Source organism: Vespa crabro, chromosome 4 (genome assembly GCF_910589235.1).
Source record: "Vespa crabro chromosome 4, iyVesCrab1.2, whole genome shotgun sequence".
Taxonomy (NCBI): Eukaryota; Metazoa; Arthropoda; class Insecta; order Hymenoptera; family Vespidae; genus Vespa; species Vespa crabro.
Window position 1 is genome coordinate 9,119,437 of NC_060958.1, and position 18,448 is coordinate 9,137,884.

The 18,448-nt window shown below is 39.7% G+C and overlaps 1 protein-coding gene across 7 annotated transcripts in view; it reads right to left on the minus strand.

Moving 5' to 3' along the window:
• LOC124423342 (fibroblast growth factor 17-like) overlaps positions 1–18,448 on the minus strand; it is a 118,867-nt gene that overhangs the window by 568 nt on the left and 99,851 nt on the right. For all 7 annotated transcript variants that reach the window (XM_046960951.1, XM_046960950.1, XM_046960953.1 and 4 more), the window contains 4 exons: positions 12,877–12,922; positions 10,465–10,597; positions 3,459–3,565; positions 1–3,169 (listed from right to left, as the gene is read on the minus strand). The exon at positions 1–3,169 is cut by the window's left edge and continues 568 nt beyond it. In XM_046960951.1, coding sequence (XP_046816907.1) covers positions 2,627–3,169; positions 3,459–3,565; positions 10,465–10,597; positions 12,877–12,922 — 829 coding nt within the window. In that variant the 3' untranslated portion in view covers positions 1–2,626. The remainder of the gene's footprint in view (positions 3,170–3,458; positions 3,566–10,464; positions 10,598–12,876; positions 12,923–18,448) is intronic.

Genomic DNA, 18,448 nt, shown 5'->3' on the forward strand with positions numbered 1-18,448 from the left:
GAGAGCGACGCGTATTTTCACACACGCGTTATACGAGGTCGATCGTGAGATAGAAGTGTGTGGTATGTGGAAGGGTAGAAAGAAAAGATTAAAAAGGAAAATAAAAAAATAAAGGAAGGAGGGAAGAAGAAAGGAAGAAAAGAAAGAAAGAAAGAAAGAAAGAAAGAAGGATGGATGGATGGAAGGAAGGAAGGAAGGAAGGAAGGAAGGAAGAAAGGATCGGGCGATTCGGCCTTCGTAGTAACCTAAAACGTGATTTCAATAAATAAGCTACCTAGGGAGCGTTTCCTTTTTGGGAAAAAAAAAGAGCAGGCGCTCCTTTCGCGTGGCGTTGACGCGAGAAGCTGCACCGTGTCGCTGCTCACAACATTGAATTAAAAATTCGAAAGGAGAGAGGAAGAGAGATAGAGAGAATAAAGTAGGAGGAAGTCGAATAAGAGAAATTGTCAAATGTAAAGGACGAAGAAGAAGGAAACAACAGCAGCAGGAACAGTCAGCCCCGGTCGGCTTTTCGCGTTGCCATCGCGTACATAAGTGTTCGCGTTTTTCTAACCTAATAATACAGTTTTTTTTTTTTTTCTTTTATGCGACAGCGTCCTAAGGATTAAGTTTTCAATAACGATATAGTAAATATATTACACGCACTCACACGCGTTTAAGAGGCAAATACAACACGTACGCACGCACGCACGCATTTAACACACGCAACAACAACAACAACAACAACACAGAAAAAGAGATAGGGATACGCTCGTTCACGCTCGCGCCACATTCCTGTTGCGAATATTATACTTTTCTCTCTTCTTTTTTCTTTTTTTAACTTTTTTCCATTTTCTTTTTCTCGTTTGCCCATACACATATATATATATATATTTTTTTTTGTTATTATTGTTAATTATTATTGCTCGTTTTGGGTTGACATTGAAGCTTCGAGCTCGTGGGCGAGCGATCGATCGTGCGTATCTACACGCGTACGCTACTACTCACACACACATACACACACTCACACACACACACACACATACACACATATAAGCATTCAGGCACATTCTCACACATCATACGTACACGCATGCAGGCAGGCAGGCAGAGCACGCACGCACGTTACGTTACGTTACGTTACGTTACGTTACGTTACGTTACGTTACATTACGTTAGGCGGGCCGTAAAATTAGCACACAGCGAGCGAGAGAGTCTTCTTGCGCGGCGGCATGAGGCTTTTTCTTTTTTTTTTTTTGTTTCTTTTTTTTTCTTTTCTTTTCTTCTTTCTTTCTTTCTTTCTTTCTTTCTTTATTGTTCTCTTAGTGTGCGCGCAGCAACGAGCTCGCGCGCGACGCCCCTCTTAAGGAACACCGCGAATCTCTATTACATTTTTTTTTTCCTTTTCTCCTCCACTTATATAGTTAAGAGCAAAGAATTATATCGTGCCTCCCTCGATGTCCATTTTCACAAAAATCTTGTCATTTTTTTTTCTTTTTTTTTTTTTTTTCTTTTTTTTTTTTTTAGAATAAAAAACTAATTTGAGAATCCCTGTGTTTAATGGAGGAGAAGAGTTTTTAGAACCGTTGAATCCGTTTGTCGCTTCGTTCAAAAAGGGAGAGGTAGTGGGAGGGAGGGAGGGAGGAAGGGAGGTAGGGAGAGAGAGAGAGAGAGAGACCGCTCGGTGGGAAACGAACGCACGTGCGCTTACCTACGATCGCCATAGCGATTTTTCATTTTCTTTTCTTTTCTTTTCCTTTCCTTTTTTTTTTTCTTTTTTTTTCGGCTAGCGCGTGCCAAACTCTCCGCGCGAAGAAACGAGGCGCGTGCGCGCGCGCGAGAGACTGCCGCGATGATTTAAAGCGCGACGAGAGTTCATCGACTCTTTCTCGCATGCTTCGTCTCTGATTTACTCCTACTTGCCCTAAATGGGTTCAGTCGGGGGGCAAGAGAGGAGTTTCGGAGTCGCGCGAATAATTATTATTGGAGATCGGAGTCGTTGAAGTCGTCCTACGTAATTTTTTTTTTTTTCTTTTTTCTTTTTTCTTTTTTTCTTTTTTCCCATTTCATATTTTCAATTCTCCTCATATCTTTGCCTTTATCATATTTTCATTCTCACCTACGTAAATCGAGACGCGGCTTCGCGCGACCCAAGTCGCGGCTCTTATAAGCTTAATCATATATATATATATATATATATATATATATATATATATATATATTCTCGAAGTCGCGGTGTTTCCGTGTTTCGCCGATTTTTCCTGAAGAATCATACCGAACATGATCATTTGAAGGGAAACAAAAAGGGGCGCCAAAGCGACGTACGTGAGCTGTTCGTTCGGTAGATTAATCTCAGGTAATTCACGGAAGTACGGTGTGTGTGTGTGCGTGTGTATATGTGTATGTGTTTTTTTTTCTGTGTATAATCGTCATGTATATGTGTATATGTGTGTCTGTGTGTGTGAGTGTGTTCCTTATATCTTCGTGTAATGTCTGTGATATTTTATGTATAAGGCTGGCTTTTATGTATATTATATTGTGTACGCGGTTTCGTTCGTTCGTATGTATGTGTGTGTGTGTGTGTGTGTGTGTTTGCATGTGCGAATTAAGGAGGCAGTCTTGATCGGCGAGCCAACGCTTTTCCGGCTCAATACTTGCTGGCCTCGACGAGTAGACGACTCTCGTGCCGTCTTCGTGGCATCGCCGAGTGTTCCTCTTCGTCCTGTCGCATCTTCCAACGATTCGAGTGCCGATGACGATGCGTCGTCGTGTGCCCCGCTGGATGTTGCTGTTGCTGTTGCTGCTGCTGTTGTTGTTGTTGTTGTTGTTGTTGTTGTTGTTGTTGCTGATGATGATGGTGCTGTTGCTGCCTCGCACCATTACTGTCGGCTTGTATCAGCGAGTTCTTCGTCGCCCTCATCGGTGAAGGCTTTCTCGATACCACGTAAGGTTCTCTCGGCTCCATACCACCCATATCCGCGTTCACCAAGTTGTTATGATGGTTTATGTCGGCGTGAGGATTGTATTTGATGAAGTTGAAACATTCCTGCCTACCATGGGGATTCTTCATCGGTTTACCGAGCTTGTTGAAACCGAGGTATCGCGTACCATCGGCCACGCTCTTGTACCTCAGGTACGAACCGTTGTAGACCTCGTAGAACTGGCACATCGGACCCTTCTGTTTCTTCGGCTATAACAAGAAAAGGAAAGTATGAAGAAGAGGTCGTATCTTTTATAAATGATTAACCATTTAAACGTGACTATTTCAGTGTTTTCTTTGTTCTAGTGATATAAGGTAAAACCTAATTGAAATCTTTATGTTCACAAAATAACAAAGAAGTTACGAGTATTCTCATTGAAAATGATATTCGCTATACATATATATGAGATAAGCTAAAAGTTATTCGAATACGCGAATACGTGATATATTGTCGAGTCCGCGATGAAATATGTTCGATAATTGGAAGACAAGTAATTACCAGGCCGACGAGTTTCCATCGCTTGTTGAAGCAAATGTATCGCTGGCTTTTCTCCGCGAAGATGTACAGCTTCCTACTGAAGTCCTCGGACTGTGTCGTGAGCTTCTCTGTAACAGAAGGTGGAATAGGGCAAATAAAGAATCGTTGCTTTCGCAGAAAAGAGAAAAAGAGAGAGAAAGAGAGAGAGGGAAGGAGAGAGAGAGAGAAAGATAGAAAGAGATTTTGCGGTGCGTCCTTCGAAACGATACACGCGGCAAATGCGAGAGGACAAAGCGAACTCGCTGATGGTGGCCGACTCGAGATGTCTTTCGTGGCATCGGTATGCTGAAGCGTGTGAGCGCGCGCGCACTCATGCTGCTGGCACATTTCTTAGAAGCGAGACCACGAAAGAAAGAGAAAGAAAGAAAGGAAGAAAGAAAGAAAGAAAGAAAGAAAGAGAAAGAGTCCGTGGTTTATGGCGCGAGAGTCGTACTACCTACATCGAGGTACGCTAGCTCACTCGCTCCTACTGTCCCTCTTCTTCCTTCCAGGCACTCTTCGGCACCGTGGAAAGAAGAAAAGCGGCGGCCTGGCCGGTCGGTGCTAATGAAGGAGGCACAGACCGACCGGTGTGTGCTTTGCCACTTAGCGGACCCTGTCGTTCGTGCTTCGACCCCGAAGAGAGTGCACGTCCAACTCCGTACCCTCTGCACCTCTCTCGCTTTTTCTCTCGTACGATCTTTTCTTTTCTATATCCAAACCCTTCTTTCTTGTCTCACTGTCTCTTTCTTGTATTATTACGAAATATACCGTCGTCCAAGAACCATCTTTTGTTCCGATCAAGGTAAAAAGGATAATAGGAGTTTTACAGGTGCAACAACGAAGTCCCGGAAGACCTGAGCTTTCTCAAGCTTTATAACTTCTTCTAAGAAGACAAGAGAGAGAGAGAGAGAGAGAGAGAGAGAGAGAGAGAGAGAGAGAGAGAGAGAGAGAAAGTGTACGTTGGGTGGTCCATTTGTTCATGGTTTAAATTCGTTTACATTTTTGGCACCGAACTATCACGTATCATTTGAAACTGTCTCTTAAAGTTATTTACGTTCGTTCAAAAATCTCTAAATTCAATTTCATTTTCGTTAATTAACCCCTTCGAAAAATTTAATACGTTTCTTTCGATCGGTCCATTGGATTAATCCGAGAGAATTTTCTTTTAGAAAAATGAAGGAATGGCAATATGTACGTATGTATCCATGTAGAAACCGGAATATATGAAATTGACAATATCTTGAAATAGTTCACTGCTACATCGCAAGACATTACAATACCGGTAAGTGTTTGGAATTCTTCCATGTATGTCCTGCGGTTTTCGATATCGACTTTGAAGTAGTGCCAAGAGGTTCTAAATACCAAAAATCAAAGACCCTTTTTCCTCGTTCGGTTAGCCTCGATACTCGTATATTAAAATTCTAAAAATAAGGATTAACGAGTTCCGATTTAATTTCTAGAAATTGCGAGGACTTTTCGAGAAGAATTTTTGCGACGGGGAACATGACCGAAGAATTTCTTCGTCGTGCTAAAAGAAAGAAAGAAAGAAAAAAAAAGAAAGAGGGAGAAGGACCGAGAGATTCTCTCTCTCTCTCTCTCTCTCTCTCTCTCTCTCTCTTTCACTCTCGAAAACTCCACCCCCGTCTCCTTACTGCTTCTGCCCTCTGATCGAAGCCGCCAGGAGATTAGAGGCTGCCAAATGAATTAAAAGGCAATTTTAATCAAAAGCGGGCACCGGCTTTTAGGCACGATTACCCCCGATAATAACCGGTGGGATGGGCCAGCATTCTCATACGAGGAAAAGACCGAGACGAGGAGAGGGAGAGAAGAATGGATCCCATATATTACTTCTACGTGCTTCTCGCGATACGGGAACCGATTTGCCGGTTGGTTATAGGTTCGCAACTGACCCGCACCCTCGAATGAGAACGACGGCCGAGTTCTTTCAACCCTTCTACATCGAAGAAAGGCTCTAAATCCGTCCAAATATTCTTTGCCAGAGTTTTATGTATGTATACGAGTTCTTTCTCAAAAACAATATGTATAATAGGGATGATTTAAACGATTGCTTTTTCCTGGATACGAGGGTACCATTGAGAACCACTGGTCCGCCACAATTTCGCGGCGTCGGCGTTATGAAAGCTATAATACAACGCGATATAGCCGGTATACCAAATGCGTAAGCAGAAGAGAAGATGGAGGAGAAGATGAAGAAGAAGAAGAAGAAGGAAAGAAGAAGGAAAGAAGAAAAGACGCGTATAGCCACAGCTCTTGTTACGAGGGCGCATGTATAATAGCGACCCTGTCATTAACACCTAAACGCACGATTGGTCGATGTGCAACGGCATCGTCCTTCTTGACCAGGAGCAGAGAGTACATAGATATACCTACACGTTGTACAAACTGGTAAAAGAAAAGAGAGAGAGAGAGAGAGAGAGAGAGAGAGAGAGAGAGAGAGAGAGAGAGAGAGGCGTCCCGGCTCAGATCAAAGGTGCGACAGCTGAAGTCTGGTTTATCGGGTTGACGCGCTAATCACAGCTCGCTAAGACTAAAATAATTAAACTCCAGGTCGGACGAGTGCTGTCTACGCTTGGAATCCTTCCTCCTTTACTATCTCCCAATCCGTATTTTAGTGCTATCCGGTCCGTACGTCCGCGTCCATCCGTCTTTTCCTGACACCCCGTCGGAAAAGCTGGCTCGCGCGAAATTCTTTAAACCTGATCTTCTCCACTGTGTCCTCACGGACGGGTATGTTAATCGATCTTACCAGCTGTCGTAGCAAGAGAAAGAAAGCAAAAAAAAAAAAAAAAGAAAAAAAGAAAAGAAAAAAAAAAGAAGGGACATTATAGAAAGGAAAATGCGTTCCCTTCCTCGTATTCTTTCGAGCAACTCCAACCAACGTTCCTTCGAGACCGTTTTAGATAGCTTAGGAATGCCCCATCCGATCGCACGGGGTGGTCGTCGAATAACTTCGAGTCGATTCGTAAGTCGAGATTCGAACAATGAAGACAACCAATTAGTGGCTCTATCGCTTCCACACGATGGAATGGAGCCTCTCTTAATCGGGACTCGTTGAATAGACACAATCTCTCTTTCTAACAGGTAGTATCTCTTCGAGTTCAGGATCAGAGATATATTTCTTTTTTTCTTTTTTTCTTTTTTTCTTTTTTTTTATTCCCCCTTTGTCCTTTTGCTTTTTCGATTCGTATAATTAAAGGACAAAATGATTATTAAAGTCGCAAAACGAATGAATTTGACGAGTTGATTTCTTTTTTTTTTTTTTTTTTTTTTTTTTTTTTTCTGTTTTTGCTTGAAAATCTTTTCGACGAACTTTTTAAAGGAAGATCAATTATTTCTCTCGTGCTTTCCGTACGAGGAAGTTTTCGTAGTGATCTACGATAGAAAAAAAAAGAAAGAAAAAAAAAAAAGAAAAAAAAAAAAGAAAAAAAAAAATGACTGGGACGGCCCTTTGAGATTAATGTGGAAACGTGATCGTAAAAAAGACTTGCGGCACCTACTCTTACGTCGTGGTAAACGACCACGGAAACTATACTCGAACGACCGCAGGCACGCATCCGCTTTCGCCGGTACGACAACAACTATAACGAAAGAAAAGAAAGAGAGAGAGAGAGAGAGAGAAAAAAAAGATATAAGTGGCACTCAACAACATTGATTTCTTTTGTAAATCAAACGATCCCTATGTCTTTGTAATAATAATAATAATAATAATAATAATAATAATAATAATAATAATAATAATAATAATATTAAAAAAAAAAGAATTGTCTCGAACGAGTTAAATAGTGAATGACATCGATTCCAAACATTACGTAGAACAATGTCTTATCTTCCATAAAGTCACTGTCATTCATCCGATGACGTTCTCTCTTCCGGAGCTTATATCGAGCTCGTCCGACGTTCCTTCTAAGGTAAATCGATACCACCCGGCTGTCTTTAGCACGGAGAGAAAACTGATGCCAGCTTGGCGATGGACAGACGGTGACTCATATGTCGTTACGATGACGGAGATCAACGTCTACACTATATTCCTACTATATGATTCTACCGTGTAGTCTGTATCGTTCTACGTAGATCTACTACTGAATTTCTCTTATCAAACGAGACAAAAGAATAATCATAATAATAATAATAATAATAATAATAATAATAATAATAATAATAATAATAATAAAATAAATAAATAAATAAACAAAAAGAATAAGGGATAAAAGAAATAAAAAGGAGAAGAAACAAAGAGAGAGAGAGAGAGAGAGAGAGAGAGAGAGAGAGAGAGAGAGAGAGAGAGAGAGAGAGAAACAATTGGAATGCAAAATTGAGAAAGGATCCCACGGTACGTCACGATTCTCTCATTCCGTTCCGTAAGAGAAGCAACGCTGTTGTCGGCGAGAGATAGAAAGAGAGAGACAGAGAGAGAGAGAGAGAAAGAGAGAGAAAGAGAAAGGCTTAACGGGAAAGAAGGTGGAGAGAAGTAGGTGGTAGAGGAGGAGACGAAAGAACGTGATGGATCTCGGGGAGATGCAGACGCGGCGTAGCGTGCGGCGCGAAAACTGGCTCTTCTGTTTACACAAGCCTTCAACTTCTTCCCTCCTCCTCTCAGTTCTTTCTCTCTTGCCATCTCTCTCTCTCTCTCTTTATCTCTCTGTCTCTCTCTCTCTCTCTCTCTCTCTCTCTTTCTCTTTCTCTCTTAACACGAAGTCCGCGGAGGGCGGACGGTTCTGCCGTTCTTCTCTCCTCCTTCACTTTCACATGCACGCCAAGAAACGGTTCTCGAGATTGCATTGGAATCGAGAACGCTCCTCTCCGAGCATAATATACTGACTAAGGAAAGACAAGACATCTTGGTATTTCGACGTGAGAGAATTCAGGAAGATAACGTTGATAATCGATTTTCATTCGATACAAGTAACATCGTATCGATTCTGAACAGGGAATGAATGAGCGTTATCTTCTTTTCTTTTTTTTTTTTTTTTTTTTTCTTTTTTTTACCAAAAGGAGACCACGTAGAACGATGAAGAGAAAAAAAAAAAGCTCGAGAAAAAGGAGAAAATAAAAGGAAGGATAAAGAGAGAAGGGAAGAAAAGAAAGAAAAAAGCAAAATAAACGAAAAAGAAGAAAAGAAGAAACACATTCCGGGAAACGATCCTACGCCGTGGTTATTTCTATCGATGGTCATTCGTAAAGGATAAGTTTTGACATTTACGAGTAATCAATTCGCGATAAAGATACGCTTTTTCCAAATGCTTGTCGTCCCAAACGATCTAGGTAACTCTTTTTTTTTCCTCCGTTTAAAAGAAAAAAAGAGAGAGAGAGAGAGAGAGAGAGAAAGAGAAAGAGAAAGAGAAAGAGAGAGAAAGATCAGAGTCACGGATTCTATGAGTCCAACGAACGTGAATTACGACGAAGGAAAAGCGGCGTATTCGAATGCCGGTCAATAAATAATACTCCTTCGAAAAGAAAAAGAACGAATGCGATAGAGAGAGAGAGAGAGAGAGAGAGAGAGAGAGAGAGAGAGAGAGAGAGAGAGAGAGAGAGTTAGACGTAAACAGTGTCTAGTCGAAAACAATAGCGACTAGACCGATTTAAAAGGAGCATCGTTACTCATCTTGACTTTGGCTCTTTAAAAACTATTACTCCCTTCCTTTAAAGAGTACCATCTCTTCGTCTCTGTTTTCTCTTCGCGAGAGGAAAAGGGCGCTGCCCTTTTTCCATTTTATCAAAGAAGATGACTGCCCTCTTCTCGATGTTATTAGCGAAGATGAGATTTCTCTGACGCGAATCATCGCGGATCCTTATCTCGTTAATTTTTCCGTTTTCTTTTTCTTATCCGACGTCTTGTATCGCTTCGAAGAAATTACGAAAAAAAAAAAAAAAAAAAAAAAAAAAAAGTAAAAAGAGAGAGAGAGAGAGAGAGAGGGGGGAAGGAGGAGGAAGGGAGAAACGAAATACGTTGATTCACTTTAACTCGATCGACGTGAATTATCATTCTTATTCCATGTAAGAAATAAAGATCTTTCGGGTGTATTCGAAGAATTCGAATTTGTTCTTTTAAATCTTGAGAATCGATACCACATGCTCCGTCCGATACTATCTTTGGTTATTAGCTCGTAAAAGCTACGCTTTGGGACGAACAAGAGAAAGGGGTAGATAAAGGATAAGAGGGATAAAGAGCTACTCTCTCTCTTTCTCTCTCTCTCTCTCTCTCTCTTTCGCTTTTGCTCTCTCTTTCTTGGTAGCCAAAAAAGAGAAAGAGAGAGAGAGAGAGAGAGAGAGAGAGAGAGAGAGAGACAGACAGAAGAAAATATAAGTCCTCGACCCGAGCTCGAATCGATAAGAATCGCAGTAAATTAAGATCTTTAATGCCGGCGATCGTCGACGTTTAAACTCCTTCTCTTCGTCAGCCCTTTGAAAAATTTTTACAGAACCATCGATTCGTAAGATAAACTCCCTCATTGCCTCTTGCTACCTCGAAACTTTCGATTGGATTCGATTAATTAATCATAATACGATAGCCACACGCATGCATGTGCTTCATCTCACTTTGAAATCTATAATCATTATAATAAATTGATGAATTTATTATTATTATTATTATTATTATTATTATTATTATTATTATTATTATAAGAATATTAGTAATATTGAAATAAATTTGGTCGTTTATTACGCGAACTTTATTGATTATTTTTGAAATAAAATTAACGATCCGAATCACTGAATGTTAAATTAAACAAGAGGAAAAAAAGAAAGAACAAGAAGAAGAAGAAGAAAAAAGAAAAGAGGAAAAAAAGAAAAAGAAAAGGAAAAAAGAAGAACACAAGTTTCTTTCCTCTTCTTTTATTTTTTTTTTCTTTTTTTTTCTTCGTCACAATCATTTATTAAGCCGCACCGTCATTAACGAAGGAATCGTTAGAGGAAGATGTTAGTCGAAAGAGAAAGGTTGAAAAGATGAAAAGCTTCCACTTACGGTAGGGTGCATTGTCATCGCTGCGTCCCACGGCCTTGATCGAGCGGCCCATTACGGTAACATTGCCGCTGCTGCAAGTCGAGTAGAGACTCACGGAGCGCACCATCGCCGGTACCGCCCCGCACATCACCACCTGCAATTACAAAAGGGTACTCTTATGTCTTCCGAAAGCGAATAATCCCATCGTGGAAGGGCACTCCGATGTAACAACACTTCGAGATAAACACAGAAGAACTATACTTTATTGCTTTTAAACGCGTGCCGATAACTGTAAACGTCACTTATCTAACTTACATTTATCTTTCTTTTATTTCTGAAACATTACAAATGTATATAATAAAATTGTCCACTTGATATAAATTAAAGAGGAAAATAATTTTATTCATTTAAAATTATTTTAAGAAATATTGTATAACTTTTAAGGATCTACAAGAATAAACGTTCTAAGTCGTTAAAATATATTGGCGAACCTTGGCCGTTTATTTTACGCGAACGAACAACGTACATTTATACGATCTCTTAGTTGAGAGACATCAGTTCGTCGACTCTTCTTCGTCTTTCTGGTTCCTTGTACGGATTCGAAGACGCTTAGACCGAGCAAATAACCGTCCATGTCCGTGGAAAAAGAAGAAAAGTAGAATGGGGAGGATCGTTAACGAGCAGACACGAGCCGTCCATTAATGGCGCTTCTGATAATCACCTTTCGTTTATTTCAAAACTGGCGCCATAACAATGTTGTGAGGCCAACCGACCCGCCATACGGCACTTCGTTCCATCTAATTAACCAAATTGAAAGTACCTCGTGGCTTGTTGCAACGCGAATAAAACAACGTTATATTGTTTTGCTTCTAAACGTACGTTTCAGAGAAGATGTGCGTTTTAATGCGAAGAAGAAAAAAGAGGAGGAAAGGAAACAAAAAAAAAAAAAAAAAAAAAAAAGAACGGCATTTCAAATTGCGAATTCTTAAAGGCCGACGTGTAAACTTTTAATTTTATTGATATTCTATGATTCTCTGAATAAATATGACATTCACGGCGAGAGAAAAATTTCTTTTATTTTCTTTTTCTTTTTTTTTTTTTCTTTTTTTTTTTTTTTTCCTTTCTTTTTCAAACATTTCTCTTAACTCTCAAAGATCCTTGACATAAAAGTCCAACGGTATATCGTGAAGCTAAACACTTCGCTATTACTTTCGATCATTTATCTTATTAAATCGTCCCCGTTATTTATTCTCCTCCACCGAATTATCCTTATAGGGAAGCTTCAAATCGAATCGTAAATCTTGATACAGTCGACCGAAAGTGAGATAAGAAAGATTCAGGTGTTTTCCAATCGTTATATCGATGCGTCTAAATGGAGAAACATTGCATTTCTCCGGAGTATTACGAGAGAAAGAACGAAAGAAAGAAAGAAAGAAAAAAAGATAAAGAGAGAGAGAGAGAGAGAGAGAGAGAGAGAGAGAAATAATAACACGAGAGAAGACGAAAAGATATGAGAACGTGGCGCGCGCACAAGAGCGCGAAATTAAAGGTACAAGGGAAAGGTATAAGAGAGGTGAGGAAGTATAGAAAGTGGGAGCTCAAAGGCGGCAAGGAGCGCGCGAGCCCGTCGATATAAATCGTCGGCGTTGTAAACGCGTAGGAGTGGAAGCACCGATCATTAATCTATGGCAGGTAAGGTGCACGCCGACGTAATCGTCGATTTACTAAGTCCTGGCACGACTTCCAACACGCGATACTCTCCTTCGCTCTTTCTCTCTCTCTCTCTCTCTCTCTCTCTCTCTCTCTCTCTCTTTATCTTCTATTCGTAACACGAATTCCATCCTCTCTTTCTCGCACGAAGGAGGATATCTTTGATCTGACCCGGTCATCGAACAGACTACAGGAGCCGCCAAAGAGAAGAAGTAAAAAGAGAAACGAACTACTACTATCGGTTGGGATTACACATATAAATACATATATACACATATGTATATTATACTTACATATGTATATATGTATCATTGTTTGTGTGAGACAGGATAAGAAAGAAAAGTACAGAGTGTGCCAGCTTACAAAAAAAAAAAAAAAAAAGCAGAACGAAATACAAACGAGTCCTATGAGTTTTCTCGCAAAACTTTGCGTGTCCATTGACTAAACCATTCGAATTCGATTTTATGGCTGATATAGATTGTTGATATGCCTATCTCTTTTCCATAGAGAATAGGGGCCATCTAATAGAAAAGTTTTCTAAAGTTTTTCGAAGATAGGATATTCCAATGAAATTCTATCGACGGTATTAACTATCGTTTACTATATCTCTAACTATAAAACATGATCTTTAAAAAGTTTCGTATTTGAAGATATCGGAAAAATAAATTTCACGAATCTCTCTAATAGCTAAGAGAATAGTATTACGTAAAATATGTAACTTACCATCAGGAGGCACAAAATCTTCGCTAAAACGGCAAGCTGTGGTAACCTGTAACAAAAAAGAAATTTTTTTATCGATTAGAAATAAGCGCTACGCAAATGATCGTATGAATATAATTTCGACGAATTATTTTTAACATGGTGGAGGATCGTATCGTCGTATCGACGAATATATATCTTTGATAATAAATAATTATTAATAACGTGATTCGCTTGAGTGTCCTCCTCATTCAAAGAAGAAAAATAGTTATTATTATATCAAGCGTACAAATTGAAAATAGGAGATTTTGTGGATCGCTCGTGATAGATAAGAGAAAACGTAGGTATTATATGTAGGTATATAATTAATACCGGAGACAAATTACGATTGGCAGATTGCATCGTTGCACCGGCCGATGCAACTCGCCGATGTTATCATGCCTTGCTCGCGCCGCAGGATGGATAATAATATTCCTCTAACCACCGGTATGAGCCCTTCCTTCGCGTGACCTCTTCTTCATCCTTCTTGTCTCTTTTGAAATATCGCGTGATTGACGTGGCGCGCGTGCCACGATTTATCGTTTCCATCGATCGGAATACTTCGGTATAATCGAAAAGTAAGGTTTATGTATATTAAATCTAAACTAAGATCGCGATTACTATACATAAAAAAGATTCGAGAAAATAATCGACACTTTTGCGTCAATGTAAATCATTATTATCTATCTCTTAGATAATTAGAAATCAAGTATATATATATATATATATTAATACAGTATGTCACGGCTTGTAAGTAATAGCCCAGTTGCAACTGAGCTGCTTGGTCTGGTGTGCCGCCGCACGAGTTGTGCAATATTAATGCATCTCGTGTTACACAGAACATAACACAGGTGAATACCACCAACTTGCATATAACAACGAGGACAAGGAAAAGAGATTGGAAGGAGACCAAAATTGATCAGTGCGAGTTAAGAGGAGCCACCAAAGTTCCATTATCCCTTTTCTTTTAACTCGAGCATGTTATTGCTTTGTACGAGACCACGATAGGGTGAACCAAAAGAACATTTTTTTCGCTTCATCCCGCCTACCTTGACTGAACGCGTAACGAGAAATACCATAGTTGGGCGTGTCTAAAACGTTCTCTTAAAACGTTCACTTTATTTCATTTATGTGAAAAACGGTCGGACGTTTATTTTACTTACGTCTTTTACTACTTTATCCATTAACAAGGACGGTATAATAGATGGAGATTTATGATATGAGATTTGGCTACCAATTATTTCTTTCTCTCTCTCTCTCTCTCTCTCTCTCCCTCTTTCTTCCTGGTTCTTTTGTTTAATCTTCTTGTAATCGAATACTACTTCGGATATCGTTTGATGTCGATCGTAAAAGCCAATGATTCTTTACTCTGAGCGAAAGAGATACAGAGAAATACACACACATACACAGAAAGAGAGAGAGAGAGAGAGATTCGCTTCTCGCACGTTTATCACCGTATATCCAACGCGACAGGCATCGAGCGCGTAATGCGCGCTGCGGTTCCCCTAACGCAGTCTCTCTTCTCAAGTTTCCGAGGTTTAATTGTACCGACACGACGGCTACTCGCGACTAGAAGTCGCTAAATGTCACAACGTTAGACATTTTCCTATTATCGAGATGTCACGAAGTTTATGTTACTTGTCACTATCCCGTTTTTCATTTCTCTTTTTCCTTCATTCTTTCTTCCATTCTATCTTTCTTTCTTCTCTTTTTATTTCCTTTTTCTTTTTTATATTTTGTTAATTCCCCTTTTTCTTATTCTCTTTGCTTCTTAAAGATGAGAACGGAGAGAAAAGATAAGGATCTATACTCGACGAGGTAATTTCATATTCCAAAAGCAGCCTTAACGAGGACAGTAATAACGATGATACCCGGCAGTGAGCGAGATAGAAAGAAAGAAAAAGAAAGAGAGATAGATAGATAGAGAGAGAGAGAGAGAGAAAGAGTGATGTACTCGATCTTGTCGTTCGAAATCGGGTTGCGCCTTATTCTCCTTATCTCAGCGATCCGATCGGAGCATCGATTTTTCGCGAGAACGCATGCCGATCGACCGGCTGTCAAGTTCCAGGCCCAAGGTGTACGAGTATTCCTTGGCGTGCCTCGAGACTCTCAGGCTTTTACATAATTGCAAAATTAGTCACAACGCTTGATGTCCCGCTGACAACCTTCGTCGAGTCTCGCGTCGTCTCGTTACTCGGCCTCGAAGTACTATATGAGAAAGAGAAGGAAAGAGAGATAAATAGAGAAAGAGAGAGAAAGAGAGAGAAAGAGAGAGAGAAAGATTGTATGTTTCGAACGTGTTATTCTTCTTCTTTCTCTTTCTTTCATAAGGCAATAATAGAAGAAAAGAAAAATATTAAACATAAATTATATATACAATTACAAAAGTATGTATATATATATATATATATATATATATATATATATATATATGTGTATCACTCTTCTCTATTCTATTTTTGAGAGATTCGTGAAAGTGAGAAAGTGACGTAGAAAAATAGGGGGAGGGAGAGAAAGATGGAGGGAAAAAGAGAGAGAGAGACGAAGAAAAATAAGAGAAGAAGCTCTTCGAGAGGGAGGCTAAGAAAAATCCAGTATTTCCAGTATTTCTAGTATCGACGTAGCTCGCTTCGAAAGAAGGTGATGAAGGAGGGAAGAGGAGGAGGAGGAGGAGGAGGAAGAAGTGGTGGATTCGAGGCCGAGAGAGGAGGTGACTCTTTGATTGGCGCATCACAGCAACTTTTCGCGATGGAGCTTCTTCGCGCCTTCGAGCACGTGGCAGAAAGCTGAAGAATTCCGAGCTCTTGGTAGAATCTCAATGAGATGAACTTTTATCGTTCTCTTGAAACGTCTTACGAAACATCCTCGAAGAATTCTCAATTACTTTGTCAACTTCCGTTGACTTATTTATTTCTTTCGTTTTCCTTTTCGTGCTTTTTTTTTTCTCTTTTTTTTTTCTCTTTTTTTTTTCTCCTTTTTTTTCTTCCCCCTCCCTCTCTCTCTCTCTCTCTCTTTCTCTCTTTCTATTTCCCTTTTATCGATTAATAGATCTCATCTCGAATCCAACTCACCGTACTATCTCCAGATACATAGCTGCGTATCTCCACGTAGTGGCGTCATCTCCCTCCCATTATTCCGCATCGAATCGATAAACTCTACTATACGTAATCGCGGATCTCTTGTCGGACAAGAGGGTAAGCGGCGTTCGAACGGCACAAAACACCGCTCTTAAAGGCAGCGCGCAAAGCTTTAAACGTTTCAAGACACGATTCGTTGATCTCTGTTAAGAGATGTATATATGTATATATATATATATATATATATATATATATATATATATATATATATATATATATATATATATATATATATATAATATGAGTCGAACAGCACGCGTCACTGTAATCTTACAGACAGATTACGTCACTGACAGATTCACTAAAACTCGTAATCGATATGACGAGAAATATCTATCTGTTTGTTATATCCCTTCGAAATATTATATTATCTATACGATTATTTCAGATCGAAAATGATTTAGTTGTCACTTTATATGTATATATATATATATATATATATATATATATATATATATATATATATATATGTATTCGATAACACGATCGATATCACTCCTCGTAAAGATTCTAATCAATTTCGTTAAGGTAGAAAAGAGAAGAGAAGAAATTCTGTGGTCACCGGCACGAGATCAGCACGGTGAATGCGAGCGAGGACGAACTACGACGAACCGGCGTGACATCCTCCTCCTCGGCCACGTGGGGACTACGTTCGAAAAGGGGGATTTTAGTGGGGAGGATATTCGTTGCCCGCCGCGTGAAAAACTGCCAACACTTGAATAGATCCCGACACGCCGATGAAAAACGCGGCTACCGAGCCGCCGCCGGCGATGGCTCTCAGCTGGACACCACCGGCCGTCCTCGTGTCGCCTAGACGCCACCATGTTCATCTCTTCATCTCCTCGATCTTTCTACTTCTCTCTTTATTCTTCTTATATATATATATATATATATATATATATATATATTTCTTCATCCTCATCCACCCGCGTTCAAGTTCGAGTAACGCAAAACGATCGATTTTATAGCCGATGACGAATGAGAGACGATCAAACACTGACGAATTCAATTTCGCCGTTCGATGGGGTCCCGTCAATAAAATTATAAAGAATATTGTGCAAGAATACTCATCGTTTCTATCCAAATATAAAGATACGATGGCATACGTGATAGTGTAGGGGAAGGGTGGGAAAGGGGGGGAGGGCTGTTTCAACAAGCTTATCCCATTTACGATGATCGACTTACAAGAGATCGAGAATTCATTCCCAATGGAGCAGAATACGAATGAAAAATCGTTACAATGAGAATTCCATTTGGGCTTGGTAGAAAAACTTGGATGTCTACTATTCAAAAAGAGAGAAAGAGAAAGGAAGAGGGGAGAGAGAGAGAGAGAGATAAAGAGAAACCACGAAATTTAGTGGCTTTGAAAGGAGCACGAGCTGAAAAAGAGTCACCTGGCGAGTCCCTACGACAATAGAAAGCCCCCAAATGTTTCCTTAAATAGGCGTATCGAATTGTGACAAATCACTCGCATCCAATGGTGGAGAGGAGTCACATTCTCCCTTCCTCCATTCCCCTCCCCCACCTATCTCGATCGATTATACCGAGAGATTTCCGAGCCATTGACACGTTACCCTCGAAATCGCATAAGTTCAACGTTGAACGCCAATAAATTTCGATAATCCACGAAATACCGTCTCTAATGGAGACGGGTTTCGAACAATTTGCGTTTCTTTCTTTGACATTAGTAACGTTTCTCGTTTGTTCAATTATATGAATGCTTGACCATAGTGAACTAGTTTAAATAATGAATTATTCGCTGATGAAAGCTCAACGAGATTCCCTGACAAAGTTTTAAAGATAATACCGCGTCAATAAACGTGGAAACGTTATCACAGACAGCTTGTTATAGTGCTCGTAAAACCCTAATCTCTCTTGGCTTAGAAGGGTCTTAAGATCTTTCGTAACGCGAAAGATCCACCCTCTTTCTCTCTCTCTCTCTCTCTCTCTCTCTCTCTCTCTCTTTTTCTCTCCTTTTATCACCCGCATGAAATTCTAATCCGACATCATGGTCCATTGATTTTCAATAGAACAGATCGTTAGCACTCGCTTTTGATAGATATAACTCGTTCGCGTAATTACATTAGATAACATAAGGTTTAATTTTCTCAAATATTTATCAAAATTCCGAGAGGATGAATCTTTTGATTAAATTTAACTTTGGTTATTCCGAAATTCTAAACGCTAATTATCTAAGTTAATACGTCGGACTTCTCATCGTTTTCGTCGATCTTTGTCATCCTTACGTATACATTTGAACGCGTCATACTAATTTCCAGAAAGTCGGGACGAAGTCTGATTCGAACTTTATGCACGCAAATTATCCCTTAAACGTAGATTAATACCGAGAAACTCGGACGTATTCGTCATCGTTATCATTTTCGTTTAGGAGGAATAATAAAAAAAAAAAAAAAAAAAAA